This window comes from Neopelma chrysocephalum, unplaced genomic scaffold (assembly GCF_003984885.1).
Source record: "Neopelma chrysocephalum unplaced genomic scaffold, ASM398488v2 Primary Assembly neopelma1_77, whole genome shotgun sequence".
Lineage (NCBI taxonomy): Eukaryota > Metazoa > Chordata > Aves > Passeriformes > Pipridae > Neopelma > Neopelma chrysocephalum.
The window spans coordinates 8,125,966-8,140,594 of NW_020897738.1; the positions used below are offsets into that span (position 1 = coordinate 8,125,966).

The window sequence follows — 14,629 nt, forward strand, 5'->3', positions numbered from 1 at the left end:
CATTCCCTTGTGTCAGTCAGAACTGGGACAGCAGAGCAGAGGGACAGCTCCCAGCTGAGCCAGCCCCCAGAGCAGGCAGCACAGGGCCAGGCAGGGCAGGAGCTCCCCAGCCCTGTACTTACACCAGCCTCGCACCGTGTGCTTCCCACACGTCATCACATATTCACTCTTCTGATTTTTCCCAGGAATCACTTCAAACTTGATGGATGTATCTCCCATTCCGTGGTTTCTTAAGCACAAAAATCAAGATGACGTACTAAGTAAAACTACAAACAACTTAAGTGGTTGCAGTTATCTTCGAGAGTAATTGCAATGAAATTAGATATTAATAATAAATTCCAAAACATTCATTAATGAAAAGGAGTTTTTTAGATCAGTAACTTGAAAAGGCAAGCCTGTATAAAGGAAAATCAAATATATGTCCCACAACTAAATTCTGATCTCAGAAGAGGCATAAACAGCAAATATGAATTCAAAGTGCCTCAGCATTGCCCAGCTGAGTCCCCCCAAGGCTGGCACAGGGAGCTCAGCCAGCCCAGCAGTGCCCAGGGACACTGTGCCCCCAAACTGCCCCCCTGCTGCAGCCTTACCTTTTAAGGCACTCATGGAGAATCTGATATGGAGACAAGAGTCCAGCTTTACTGGTGAGTTCATATACCCGTGAGTCCTCAATACTGATATGGTTAAAATACTACAAAGGAATTGAGAAGGGTCATTGTGCTTTGTGCAAGTAAGGCCCTAAAACTGTCCTTAACCCTCATTTCTCTTTTGCAACATTCAATACATCTGTTGCTCTGTGCTTAATATTTTAAAAAGGGCTTTTAAATCCATAATAGAAGGTATTTATCAACATCATTAAAACTGCCACATCTAATCACACAGCTATGGGCACATTTTGTATTGCAAAACAATGGAAAAAATGGTTTGCATTTTCCTAATGACCATTTCAGTAGTGTAGGGGATACAACACAGCTTTAAGTTAAAGCAAAGGTACAAACAACTAATTTTGTATATTGCACTCTTTAAAATTAAAACGTTCCTTTCAGGCTGATCAGTGATTTGTCCTTTACTCCTCACTGATGGTCTGTGAGAAGTACCACTGATCAACAAACTACTTCATACTTCCAGTACTTGAAAATATAGCACATATTGTCCACTTAAAGAAACTTTTCCTTTGATTTTCTCAAATGTCACTGCCTGAGATTTACAGGTAGGTAAAAACATTTCAGAAGCCTGAGCACTTTTAGTTCTTCCTTGGTGTCCTAAGATGATCACACAAAACCAGACAGCACCCAGCTCTGAACTTTTCACAGCATCAGCCAGAGGATTTTGGAAACCAGGACAGTACAGGCAGTCTGGTATCTTGGAACATTTCAGGTCTTCAGTAAGTGACCTGATATAATCAGTAAGGAACTAGTTCTCTGCATCACACTGAATTTTCTGATCAATTCCAATTAAAAAAGGTATTTTCATTGCCATAGATCTTCCTCTAAAGGAAAAATTTCACATTTCCCTTTGACTGAGAAAAAACCTTATGAACTTTCCATTGTATTTTTGACACTGAAGGTGCAATATTTTTAAAAACAGATTCCAAAAATGACAGCCAGGAAGCAACAGCTCAGTACCTCAAGTTCTTGACTGTCTTTGGGCTTCTCCTCAGAGGTCTGTTTAACAAAGTCGGGAATAAGGATTTCCAGTGTAGCTCGAGCTGCAGAGAGTGATTAAACATCTTGGTTAAGTTTATTTTAAACCATAATTGTAAAGAAAAAGATCTCCTCTAGTAAGTGACACAGAGCCCTTAGCAGCAAAAATCAGAGTTGTGCCCCTCAGTTGTCAGAGCTGAGCCCTGGTGCTGTGTCCCCAGGGCATTCAAACCCCAGCATGGGACAAAAAGCACCCCCAGGATCTGCCTAAACCTTTACAGCAAAATCCCTTTTTCTTATGCACAAACAATTCCAGGCTGCTTTTTGGGGATTTGGCTGCACTGATGGATTTCCCAAGTACAGAAGTTACCACATGGATATTAGACATCTTTACATGCTGAGGGTTTTTTCCTGAGCCTTGTGCTAAAGAGATTGAAACCTGGAGCTCAGTAAGGAGTCCTAACGTAGCAGATGTGGCAAGACATTCCCATCTAGAACTACTTACCCAGTTATTACAGACTTACACAATTAGAATAATGAAGACAAGTACTTAGAAATCAATAATCACATAGTTCAATGCAACTGTTTTATTTTCAGTAAGAAAAGCAATACAAAAGTTGGAGGGATTTTTTTTTTGAAAGACAGGCAAATATTTTCATTTTGCTACAACCCATCCCCAGGTGTTTATACAGCAGGTGACAGCAGAGACATAAAACCTCCAACAAGTTCTTACTGGTGGATCATTAGAGACAGACTCACACTGCTGCCCAGTGCACATCAAGAGTCTGCATGGAAGTAAGAGCAAGTTTCTTCATGGTTTTCTGTCCCAGCCCATTGCTGAACCTTTGCTTGTCAGCAAAGTCTCTGCACCAGCATTTATCAATTTTGCCAAAAGGCCATGTACACATTTGCTTTGACTTTTAACAAAATTATTCCCACTTACTATGGCAAATATGTAATTTCCAAAGCAGACATGAAAACAGACAAACAAATCAGGAGTTGTTATTAAGAAAGAAAAAACATTACCAGCTTTATTCTTGGCAAGTTTTTTGCTGCTGGCAGTTCCTGCCCCATAAGTTACTCCATCAATAATAACTGAGGCTCCAAAAGGTTCACTTGGGTTCTCTGGAAATGGAGGAGGAAAGTAAAATAAAGCTTTGCAGAACTCTCAGTGTAAAATACACTCACAATAAACATGAAATACCACCACTATCAAGGCTTTTCTTTTTCATTTCAACTTCAAGAGGGATGGAAATTGTTTATTCTTCATAAAGACTGAAAAATTGCTTACTTCAGTATAAGAAAGACTAACAAGAGTTTTCCATTAACAGAGACTTACCACATTCTTCCAAATAAAGAACATTTTAAGAGATCCCTGGTAATCTGCCAGAATTCAAGTATTAACACCAAAGTTTCCATATCCCAGTGTGAATACAAGAGCTACACATTCTGATATTGAAAATTCAGGTAAATTATGTAATACATACATAGGAATAACATAATTCTGAAGAATTATAAGGTGCCCTCAAAAAAAAACAAGAAACCAAAACAGCAACAGTAAGAATTAATGGAACATACATCACAGCACTTCAGGAAACAAACCCCAACATTAATTTGATTCCAGGTATATTTTAAGAACACGTAACAGACTTACCACATTCAAAGAAATTGTAAACAGGGCGAACCTTCAGGACTCGTTGCATATATTCATGCAGTATGCAAACTTCAGACTTCCCATTGGGATTAATGACAAATTCTGCAAAAAAAAAAAAAAAGACAAGGACAGGGGCTAAGTAGTTCCAGTCTTTAAAAGATAATTTCTACAAATAAATCAATAAATAAATTAGAAGCTCCAAGGGATAAGTGCTTGCTCAAATGAAATGCACTGTTGTTGAATCCAGTGCAGGTAATTAAGACCTCCCAGGCCATTTTCATTGACAAAGTATTGAGGTGTGAGATGTTTCTATCAACAAAGTGCACTAATTATGAGCCAAGTCAAACGTTCTGTTCAATGTTTTCAGTCCCATGGCCTCTGGACCTCTAGACACAGCATTTTTGGCAGGGAACATCAATTAGAGATCCTCTAATTTGCTCCAAACACATCAGAAGGGAGACACAACAACGGGCACATAGACTTCAAATCCACAAACCAGAATGATTCCCCCTTCCCACAGCCCTCCCACACAAAAACCCCGTTTAGCAAACCATTTGGCATTTGTAACCAATCCCTAATTTGGGACCAACTAGAACTGGTACAGAACTGAGAAGGCAGTAGCACTGAGTGACAAGGCAGGAAGGTTTTCAGCAACAGCCAACAGTAACTAGAGCTGAAGGCAGTCACTAGTTACCAGGACTGCAACCTTAAATAAAATAAAAATCTTTTCATTTAGGAATTATCTTTTAAACAGGAAGCATATTTTGACAATATTTTCCCTTTACTATGTAACATGATGGATTAAAGAACACAAAATGGACTTAGTGGAGGATTTCTTTTATTTTCAGCCAACATTAGTCCTGAGGGTAGAAGGTTTGAACTCGAGGCAGATGAGCCAACCTTTCTTGATGGGTGCATCCTGCACGGAGAGGGTGATGAGTTTCTGGTTGGCAGGCAGGATGGGGCGCTCAGCCTCGGCCTGTTTGCGCTTCATCTCGCGGTTGAACTGGCGCCGCTCCGCCCACGTCCGGAACTTCTTCACCGTCACCTGCTCGAAGTCAAAGCGCTTCTCCAGGTAGCGCCGGAAATCCTCCAGGTCTGAGGAACACAGGCAAGTTACTCCCTCTGCTTTACCACTGAGCAAGCAGTAAGTTCTCTATTTCCACTGTTTAAATGTGCTATAATTACATTCTTGGAGCAGCAGCCAAAGGTTAAGATGCTATTTTATACTAATTATGAGTTTTCCTGTTACTGGGTCAAATGCAAAACATTTGTGCAAACTGGAAAACAAAAGACCATTTTATTCTGTCACTTGAGGATTCTACGAGGCCCTATCTAGCACAATACCCAACCCAGTTTGTAACAAACACTGACAATTGTTCTGCTTCAACACCTGTTCACCTTCCTGTCCCTGAAGCGAGGCAGACAGTGAGCACAGTTCTGCTCCCAGGCTCAGCTTCTGAGCCCAACTATTGCTGCCTATTTATTCAGCATGTACCATCAAACTCTGTGGAGTGATGCTGCATGACCTCCAGGAGGGTCTGCAGCCTCTAAGCACAATTTAACACATTCATTTCACACACAGAGCACTAAAAGACTCCCCCCTTGAAATACAGCTGCTTCTCCTCTATAGGGTACTTCTGCAGATACAATCAGCAAAAATAAAGAGTAGCATCCACAGATGTAAACAAACAAAAGCAAGCTGCTGGTATTGTTTCCTTCCACAAGGAACTCCATGTACAAGTCAGGCTTATGCTTGATCACTCAGTATTTTTTCAGTAATACAGAACAGATCCTATTTGGAGAAAGAGATACACAGGTGAACTTCACGTACAAAAGTAAGTGCTCACTGGTTTTAGTTTTGCTGCTAAATACCGGTGATTTGGGTTTTTTTAAATCTTTTGGCATGTTTTTCTGAGTGAACAGGACACATGTAATGTCAAGGGCAAGTTTTATGTTTGAATACTAAAGACAAATGGCAGCCCATGATCATATCAATATTCTGAGGAGCATTAATTGACATGGCTGGGGCTCTCAGGTATGCAGACGTGGTAATGAGCTTCCTCTCCAAGTTCCTCTAAGTTAGGCAGTGATTCTGGCATGACTTCTTTAGACAACTTTTTGTGCAAAGGCTATCAGACTTGTATAAAGAAAATAATGAAGCATCACCCCTTCATATGAATCCAATTATATATGCATGACTTATTTTGATAGAGTTGTGCAAATAAGGAAATATAGTTTAGCTGCACCACTTATCTTAAAGAGCTGATACTGAAAATAGATAAAATTCAGCCAACACAGAGGCTGCCTAGAAAAGCCTAGTTAAAGAAGTCACAGTAACACACCTGACAACAGCAATTCAAATGTACACATTGACTTAACTGATTGTTAAACTGAGACAAAGTCTACAGGACTAACTTCCAAAATGCTCACATTTTTTGTGTAAAACCTTTCCACGTGGACTCTCAAGGTTTCAGCAAAATTCTTCACAGTGTATTTCTCTTCTGTTAAAATCAAAATTGATTTCTAATACTGGATGTGTTTCTCCAGATCTCAGAGCATGCAGCCAGGTAACTGACCACCTGATCTCAGGCAAGACACCACTCAGCTGCCAGGGCTGGAATAAAGCCTCCCAAATGTCATCACCCCAACTCCAGGCTAGAAAAAACTCCACTTGTCATACATACCTACAGATTCATCTTTACATACTTCAACTTTGGCCTTAACTTGTCCCAAGGCTCCTTGTGCTGCATCTCCCCCAGAGGGGTCTTTATCATCTAAAGGCCCAGAGTCAGCAGCAGTGGAATCTGGTTCTTCTGTTTGGCAGTCCAGTTCTGAGGATTTCTCTAGATGCTTTACGGGTGATACCTCCCCATTTGGGGTTATGTCATTGTTTTGTTCCCTTTCCTCATTTTCCTTCATTTTTTTGTAATGAAAGCAAGGAATGCTACTAAGGGGAGGATCATGTTTCTGCAAATATAAAATAATACAGAAGGTATCAGTACCTCAAGGGCACCAAAAGCAGAAGTCAAACCCAAGAGATGCAATCAAGATGGGAGTTACTTTTCCTCAGTGCAGGCTCTGGCTTCTCTTTGGTCAGATCTTATTCTACTCAAGAGCTGAACCCACTCCTGTGGTACCCTGGCACTGCACCCCTGACACAAACCTTCCAGTGTTGGCTGCTTTAGATCCAAACTACATTCTGCTCACTTACAAACACACACTACATGCTCTCATAAAATCCACTCAGCTTTCTTGGGGCATGAGCCCATGGCATTAAATCCAGTTTCTGCAGATTCCTTGGGTTCATGACTGTCACATCCTTACTTCTGTAAATGTGGGCCATAAGCCACAGCTCAGACTAGTTTATAGCTACAAATAAGTGATCCATATATACTGCATGGTGGAATAAAACCAGAAGTTTTCAGCCATATGCTAGAAAAACAAAGGCACCAAACAAGATCATCTCATTCTCTTTAACTGCCCAAACAGAAAGAAAAACCCTAAGAAAAATCATATCAAATTTTCAGAAATAGAAGAGTTTACTTTTCAAGGACCTTATTTTTAACACTGGAAAAAAAGCCCACTAAAGTAGAAAAATATTCAACTGCTTGCAGGAACACATCTAATGTTTAAATCTTAGTAAGTATGTAAGTAATTGACAGCTCTCACCCTTATGCTTCCTGTTCCCAAGAAATAAGGTCTAGACCAGGTAACAACTCTGGATTCTCTGTGCAGATATACAGGAATGCCCGAGTTATGGAATGTCATGATCCATCCATCTGGCAAAGGCTCTGTAGGAGGGCGGCCACGACCTTGAAAGCAAAGAATGGCTTTAAACTTGCACAGACTGCTTAAAAGAACAAGAATCCAGGTTTTTACTTATTGCCTTTTCTGTCTCAAAGAATAAAACTGCACTGCAACAAGATTAAAGATGTTTTGTAGAGAGAAGTTGTTTTAATAACAAGGTATATGCTTCTAACCCACACTAAATCCTGAAAAATTACAGATTCCATTATGTTCTCAACTGAAAGGCAAAAGAAGCATTACCTTTTATACAGATTGCTTTGTTCGTTTCTTCACTGGATTTTCTCACTAGTCTTTATGTATTTAAGCACCACTATATTTACTGAAAAAGTCACGTTTGCTTTAGAAACAACTGAATTTTCCATTAAAAATTTTTTCACTTGACACCTGGGAATAAATTTGCATTGAGTCACCACCAGACCTACAGATCCAAACAGCCAGCAAGGAGTTCCTTTGTAAGCCAAGGTCTCACTTCTCTGTACACCAGAAATCAGAGGCCATCCACCTTTGCTGGAAGCCTGGCAATCCTGCATTAGTACACAATTTTGGAGGGGAAAACTGTTTGATTTCCTTCTTCAAAACATACTGAAGCTGTAAAGTATTCCTCTAGAGTGTGTTCAAATTTTAATGCTAATTCAGAATATTTTCAGGTAAATTCTTCTGGCTTGGTTTACATTCTCAGCTCTTCTTTATTAGTAGTTTCTAACATTTACACAATGAAATTAGATAAATGTAAGCCACTGACTTTTCTAGTCATTACTTGTAACCTGGTATTGCCTGCATAGACTTCACATGGAGCCATTTCAACAGCAGAAGTTGTTGAAGTGGGAAGAAGTCCACAATGACCACAAAGTCTTCAGCTGATTCATGGTACTGGAGACAAAAGCCCCAGATCATCCTTGTTCCCCTCCCTGCCACTGAGGCAACATTCTTCATTGTTTTTCACACATCCACACACTAAAATGCATTCTTATTACATAAAACAGATCAAAAGCAAAAACCAACTTCACTGTTTAGGAGCATGAAAAATCCCACAGTAAGAAGCCTCCAAACAATAAAATTCTCCAACATATTAACAATTCCATAAGAATTGCTATCCCACGCTCTGCTTGCTGATGTACTTTTGTTCTACAGACACAAGCCACATACAAGAATTACAGTTATTTAATGAACATTAACTTACTCTTCAGGACAGTTTTAATTTTGGTCATCATTGGCTGCACACTCGTTTCTCCATCAGACTGGTGGTCGCTCTCACCACCATATTTCTCATTATCTAATCTCCTTGTTTTGGGTGCTCGGAGACCCTCTTCCAGCAGAGCATCCACATCGTTATCAAAGTCATCCTGAAAGAGACTTCATCAGACACTATCCTTCTGGGTCTACCAACCTCCCTTTTCCCTTGCAAAGAGAAAATACAGTTTTGATATGCACTTCCATAGAGAAACTAGACACTTCCAATGATTCCAGTAAAAAGACTGAAAAATAAGAAAATAAGTTTTTGTGAGAGCCGTATTTTTTATGATAAAATGAGTTGCAACTGTGTGAAAAGACTTTTAAATGCCATTTTTAAACAAACTACAGAAGCTGCCACACAACTCGGGAGTTTAACCAAAATAGTTTAAAGAAGTTTTCAGCCAAAGCTCTGACTCTGAAAATTCTGCATTTTTGACTCATATACTGCACGCTTCTAGAAGAGACTGTTTCTTTGTGTATTTTTTTCTAGCCACTTGGAAACCTCTCACCCACCAAAAACCTGTGGGTTTGCTTACCTCATATGAGAAATTCAAGGTTTCTTCATCCACTTTATCTCTTTGAACGATTGCTTTAGATGTGAACCCTCCTCCTTCTTCATCTATTTCCATCAAATTGTCGGTAAAGTCTTCTAGCTCATCCAGAACTGCATATTCCACTCTCTTTTCCTGATCAATATCATTTTCATCATCCTTCTTGTCCTCACTGTCTCCCCCTATTCCTACAGCTTTACCATTACTACCACCGAAAGGACAAACATGCAAATCCCCATTGACATTATTAACACCAAACTCTGCGTCCGCCTTATAATCCTGCTCAACTCCAGTGTACAGAACTTTCCTGTCCTTGCTCTTGCAGCTCTCTGTAAAGCTAACACTAATCTTCACATCCTTCAGCAGCTTAAGATCTGGGGTGAACTTGCGGCCCGACGGGGCGTGACGAGCGGTTCTGGGGCTCTGGTCGCCGCCGGCGGGGTCGACGATGAGGCGGCTCTTGTAGCAGGCAGAGCCCTTGGTGAGCAGCTGAGTCCTGCAGAGCCCGGGCGTGTCCCCAGCAGGGCTATCTGACTGTCCATCACCACCAGAGCCAACGTCCATTACCTCTGCGTCACTGGACGTTTGCAGGGGAGGTGGTGGAGGCTGTTCGTTGGGCGGCAGAGGTGGGGGACAGCTCTGGTTCTCCACATTCATCTCTCTCGCGGGTTCTTTAGGGAGGGGTGGTACACCTTCATAGTTCTCCATTTTTAAAACTACTGTCTCTTAAATAAAACAAACCAACGCTTTAATAAATGTTTATATCTATGCTCCTAACATGCACGAGTCCATCGGGATTGGTTTATCGTGTTCTATTCAATATGCAACACTGATGATTCAGTTAAGCTGACTACATTGTTCTTTTCATTAATGTAGACAGCTTTCAGAATCACTGTCTCAATTATTGGAAATCACAATGCATTCAGCTTAAATAGCTGAAGACTAAGACTGCATCTTCATTGGACGAGCAGGTCTCCTTTTCTTCTTTCAACCTACAAGAAGAAGAAAAAAAAAATTTTGTCACAGGAAAAAAATGGAAATAGGATCCCAGGCAGAAAGAAAACACGGAACTCCTGCTATAAATTTCAAGCAGAAGAGCGAGGTTTTTACAGTGAAAGAGGCAGGGTACCCAGAGCCCATTTTGAATGAGGCTGGAATTCCATTGGTTTTACTGCTCGAGCTGTCCACCAGCACAGGAATTTGCTAACACAGCTGCCCTGTGTTATGATTAGGTGACTATCTCTGCTTGATTAGCAGGCAGGACATTAAGCATGACAGACTAAAAACTGTGCATTTTGGGGAGGTTCTCCCGTAATTTAAAACAACCTGGCACTCAAGCCATACTTACCCACACAGCAGAAAGGATAATTAGTTTACAGTTTAAGGCAATCTGCAAAACCAAGAGGTTTTGAACAACTCTGGTCTGTAAGACACATGGCTTTTCAAAGTTTAAGTTATTAGGTATTTTTGAAAACTCACAGGAAGTTTTAACAGGAAATCTCATAATTTACTAAAATTTCACAGCAAATTACTCTCTAGCTAGTCAGATATTAGACATTTGATCTTGTATTTTGTACTACTAGGGGCCTATTTATTTGTTATGTCCAAGGAATTCAGGTCCAGATACATACCACTGAAGCTCAAAATAATTTTGGAAGGTATTTAGAAGCCAATGTTTTAGGTCATTTAAACTGGAAAAAATATTCAATTGCTCCAGGAAATTTTACAGGGGGTGAGGAGTGTGTGTTTAGGGTTTGTTTATTTTTTATATTAAGTGGGTTCTTTCCACCATGTCTACGATGCCTTCTTCAATTATACTTTTGTCATCTGTGCAGGACCACAAGCACCTGGGGAAAGGAAGCATAATTTCTTACCTGCTTATTTTGGTTTCTCCAAGTCCCTCCATGCCAGCCCAAACTAGGCTTAAATCTTCCAAGCAGCTAGAAATGAAGCAGCGTCCCTCTGCCCAAGGCAGCTGGCTCAGCCTGCTCTGCTCAAAGCATCCCCACGTAGCAGAGAAAGTCTACCCAAGTATTGTGGAAAGAAAGCTCCAGGTCCTTCATGTTGCTGTGTAACACTGAAGGCAGCAGGGCAGAACCTCTGGGTTGGCAGGAGGGACTTATGGAGAAACCAAATATAATTGTCTCATGTATCTCTAGGCCAGCCCAGGAGGAACAAACCAACAGCAATATCCAAACACCAACTGGGGCAAGGCAGGAAGCTGGGAATAAGAAGTTATAATGGGATCAATTAAAATTCAACAACATACACAAACCACCTACCTGGAAACTGGAAGAAAGCATAATATCCAACAGAGCAAACTCTTATATTAGTGATTTGGCAATAAAACAAGTTCTGCTGGGGCAGCAGAGCAGTTCATATTTTGTGGTCGTTTTTTAAACATATTCAAGGTTGTGACACATTCAACATGCTGAGCTTGACATGCATTGTAGAGTCACTAAGGGAAAAGGTTCCAATTTGATAAGAGCTCTAAAACAATCCCGCCTTCTCTGATACAAACGTGTTGCTTTTCAGACTGAAAAATGGCTCATTCACCAGTAAGACAAGCAGTTCTATACATTCATCCTACAGGATGAACACACAGTGACCCCAGCAGCAAACAATTCCTTCTTATTTCAGCACGTTCCCAAACATCTACCATTATACAGAACACCTCTAGAAATATAATTCTCTAATAACCTTCCTCATCTTCAGATTAAAAAAGAAAATAAAGTGAATGACAAATGATTAAAGTTCCTCACAGTAAATCATTAGTGCCTTAATTGTTAATTCTGAACAAAAGAATCAAAAAAGTCACAGCAGGAGTTCACTAACTCCTGGAAATTAAATGCCTAAGTCACCTAATTTTTCCACCCTAAGAGTCTTCTAAAGACTCCTGAAAAGAACAAACAAGTAATTCACACAGAAATGCAGTACTGAAATCAGCATTCCAGAATTTGAAAGAGTAATTCCTTCCCATGTGTTGCTACCTGGTCCAAGCAGAAAGACTAATGTTGCCAAGGCACAAGCCATGCTGGGGATGCCCTTTGCACCCCCTGAGACACGTCCTGCTCCTGCACCAAAGGGTGTCTCACCATCAGTGTCAAAACAGGAGAACTTCACTTTCACCTGCCTGGATTTGGTAGTCCACTGATAGAACACCTCTGCTTTTTGCAGGAAAGATGTCTTGTTATTCTATTTCAAGCACTGTTAACAATTAAATTCCTGTTCTCTTCCCTTTCTTGTTGGCCTGGAAATGATGAATAGCTGAATGATGAATACCAAATCACTGCCAGGGATTGTTGACTACTTGGTACAGATACTGTGGCCAGGAAAAGTACTAAACCAAGGGGAGTTTAAATGAGCTTTTCCACTTTGAGCCATAAACCTGCCACATCCCCAGGATAAGATAACAGCCTGGTAGCTCTACAGTTACAGTGGGCTACAATACCTTCCTATAAGCTACAAAAAGCCAGGGAGAAGCAGAGTAACACAGGTCCAAATCCCACTGACTTCCCTGCCAACTGGCACTACAATATGCCCTTTATATCAGGGGCTGGGAAAAAAAAAATCCCACAACAAAACCAGCAAGGATTTTCCCTGAGCTATCAGGTATTTCAAAGACAGACAGAAGGGATGAAACCTAAAAGGATGAGCTGAATAAGCTGGTGGGTTACAAACAGCCAAACAGACCTTAGATCAAAAGAACACAACTGGCACACACAAAACCTGGCTTAGCATATGGGTTACGGTGTGACCTAAGTCACTTTGCATATTGCCATCCTTCATTAGTTTGTCCTGAAATAACAGTTTATTCTCCAAGGCTCCACCAAGTTCCCTCAACAGTTTGCATAAGGACTCCTTCCAAAGATATGGAACAGCACTGAAAGCTGCCCCAGGCAGTACAAAACACTGAAGGTTCTCTCAATGATCTGCGGAAAACACGAATGCTCAGCTCACGATCTCCAGATCACCAACACATGCAAATCTCACACTTTTAACTGATATTAGCAGATCACTTAAAAAAGTTTCATGTCACAAAGTAAATTCAGCGATACAGAGAATGGGGACTCCTAAATGTAACACAGTGAACTGCACAGGTCCCAGCAAATGCAAGTCTTGGCTTGGTCGTCTTACAAATGTCCTTTGAAGGCAGAAAAGAAAAATAACAAACTACTTCTTTGTTTGGTAAGTTCCACAACCAGACAGGAGAGGGATGGGAGAGAAGTACACAGAGAAAAGGGTATCTTTTTTCAAGGCAGGAAAAAACCAGAATCTTAGAATTTATAACCAGCACCACCTAAACTCAAAGAACTCCCTTCCCTGGAGAGCAGGGAAGGGATCTAGAAGGGAGCTTCATAAAGAACACGTTTTTCACAGATACCTGCAGCCACCATAAGGAACAGCACACCACAGATTCTCTCCTCAAAAAGTCACTTTGAAAAAGAAACTGGATTCTGTGTCAGAAGCTGCTCACTCCACACTCAGTGGACCCAAAAGGAAGAGTGGCTCAGAGCAAACTCTCCTTATTTGCTAACCACACACAAAGTCATCCTCCTCATCCTCTGGCCCCAAATGGAGCTGAATTTATAAGGCCCTGATCACACTTATTAACCCCTGTCAGAGTAATTTCTCACTCATAGTCATTCACCTTCTTTTATTAGACCTATTGTGTCTTTTTGACACAAACAGCTCCAGAAGTAAGTTAATCCTATTTATTATCCCTGCTAAAAAACCCAAAACAAACCCCAAAGACACTGAATTTGCCTTCTTTAAAGCAGAACAGGAAACACCAAAAGAAAAAAAATATTCTGTCTGTTAATTACTCCATACTTGTTCCCTTGTTTCTCTCCCCATTATCAGCTTTAGGGTAAGGAGATTCTGAAGGAAACAACCACTTTGTGTAAGTCAGTCATCAAGGAAGTTTAAGAAAACACAGCCAAGGCCCAACAACAGCATTATCAGTGGCAAATACAGACAAGGCTCAAGAACTTCTTGAGTTCCTAACACTTCATCCCATTTCAGAACAAACAAAACACATGATTTCGGAAAGGCATCCTCAGCAATGAGAAAACAAGAGCTGCTTTTATAGCTTGACCGGTTTTCTGGCAAGGTTTAGATAGTTTTGTTAATTGTGTAAAACAGGAAACTAATTTTAAAAAAAGGTGAAAATCCGAGTCTAGGAAGGAGGAAAAATATTCTTCCTTTCACATCAGACATAAGCTTCTTACTCGTAAAGAAAAACAACAGACACGAGGAACCAAATTCCTTTCTCTTTCTCTAAAAATGCAAAAATAACCCTGATAACTGAAGGAATTAGCAACCCAATAGAATTAAAACCAGGAACCCTTAAGTTTAATTACCTAAACAGAAGAGACAACTTCTCAACTTGTAAAAGAAAAACTAAAGATGTAATTCCAAGACCTGTAACTCAGAGCCTACAGGAGTCAAGAAACGGAATGGGTTCATTCAACCCCAGTTTACGAGGAAGCAACGCCTGGATGTTGGGTGGGCAAAGAAACTTTACAGATAAACCCGAAGCCTAGGGAAAAGAAGTACAAAAGAACGGACAGTTTCCTGCCAAAAAAAAAAAAAAAGACGACGAAATTTGGGAGAATTAACCTTCCAGAGAGTGAACGAGATAATTTACTATAAATAGAAGGAACGCTCGAATAGGGATCCTGAGGGTTACAGACACAGCACCTTATCTTCAACGCACCACAACTGAAAAAAAAGTG

General features: G+C 40.5%; 1 protein-coding gene across 1 annotated transcript in view; it reads right to left on the reverse strand.

The window, feature by feature from the left end:
• DGCR8 (DGCR8, microprocessor complex subunit) overlaps positions 1 to 14,629 on the reverse strand; it is a 24,834-nt gene that overhangs the window by 5,020 nt on the left and 5,185 nt on the right. Inside the window, exons 2-11 of the mRNA XM_027689299.1 lie at positions 8,877 to 9,883; positions 8,288 to 8,450; positions 6,970 to 7,112; positions 5,985 to 6,267; positions 4,198 to 4,395; positions 3,298 to 3,399; positions 2,670 to 2,768; positions 1,626 to 1,708; positions 591 to 691; positions 123 to 229 (exon numbers count right to left, since the gene is read on the reverse strand). Coding sequence (XP_027545100.1) covers positions 123 to 229; positions 591 to 691; positions 1,626 to 1,708; positions 2,670 to 2,768; positions 3,298 to 3,399; positions 4,198 to 4,395; positions 5,985 to 6,267; positions 6,970 to 7,112; positions 8,288 to 8,450; positions 8,877 to 9,599 — 2,002 coding nt within the window. The 5' untranslated portion in view covers positions 9,600 to 9,883. The remainder of the gene's footprint in view (positions 1 to 122; positions 230 to 590; positions 692 to 1,625; positions 1,709 to 2,669; positions 2,769 to 3,297; positions 3,400 to 4,197; positions 4,396 to 5,984; positions 6,268 to 6,969; positions 7,113 to 8,287; positions 8,451 to 8,876; positions 9,884 to 14,629) is intronic.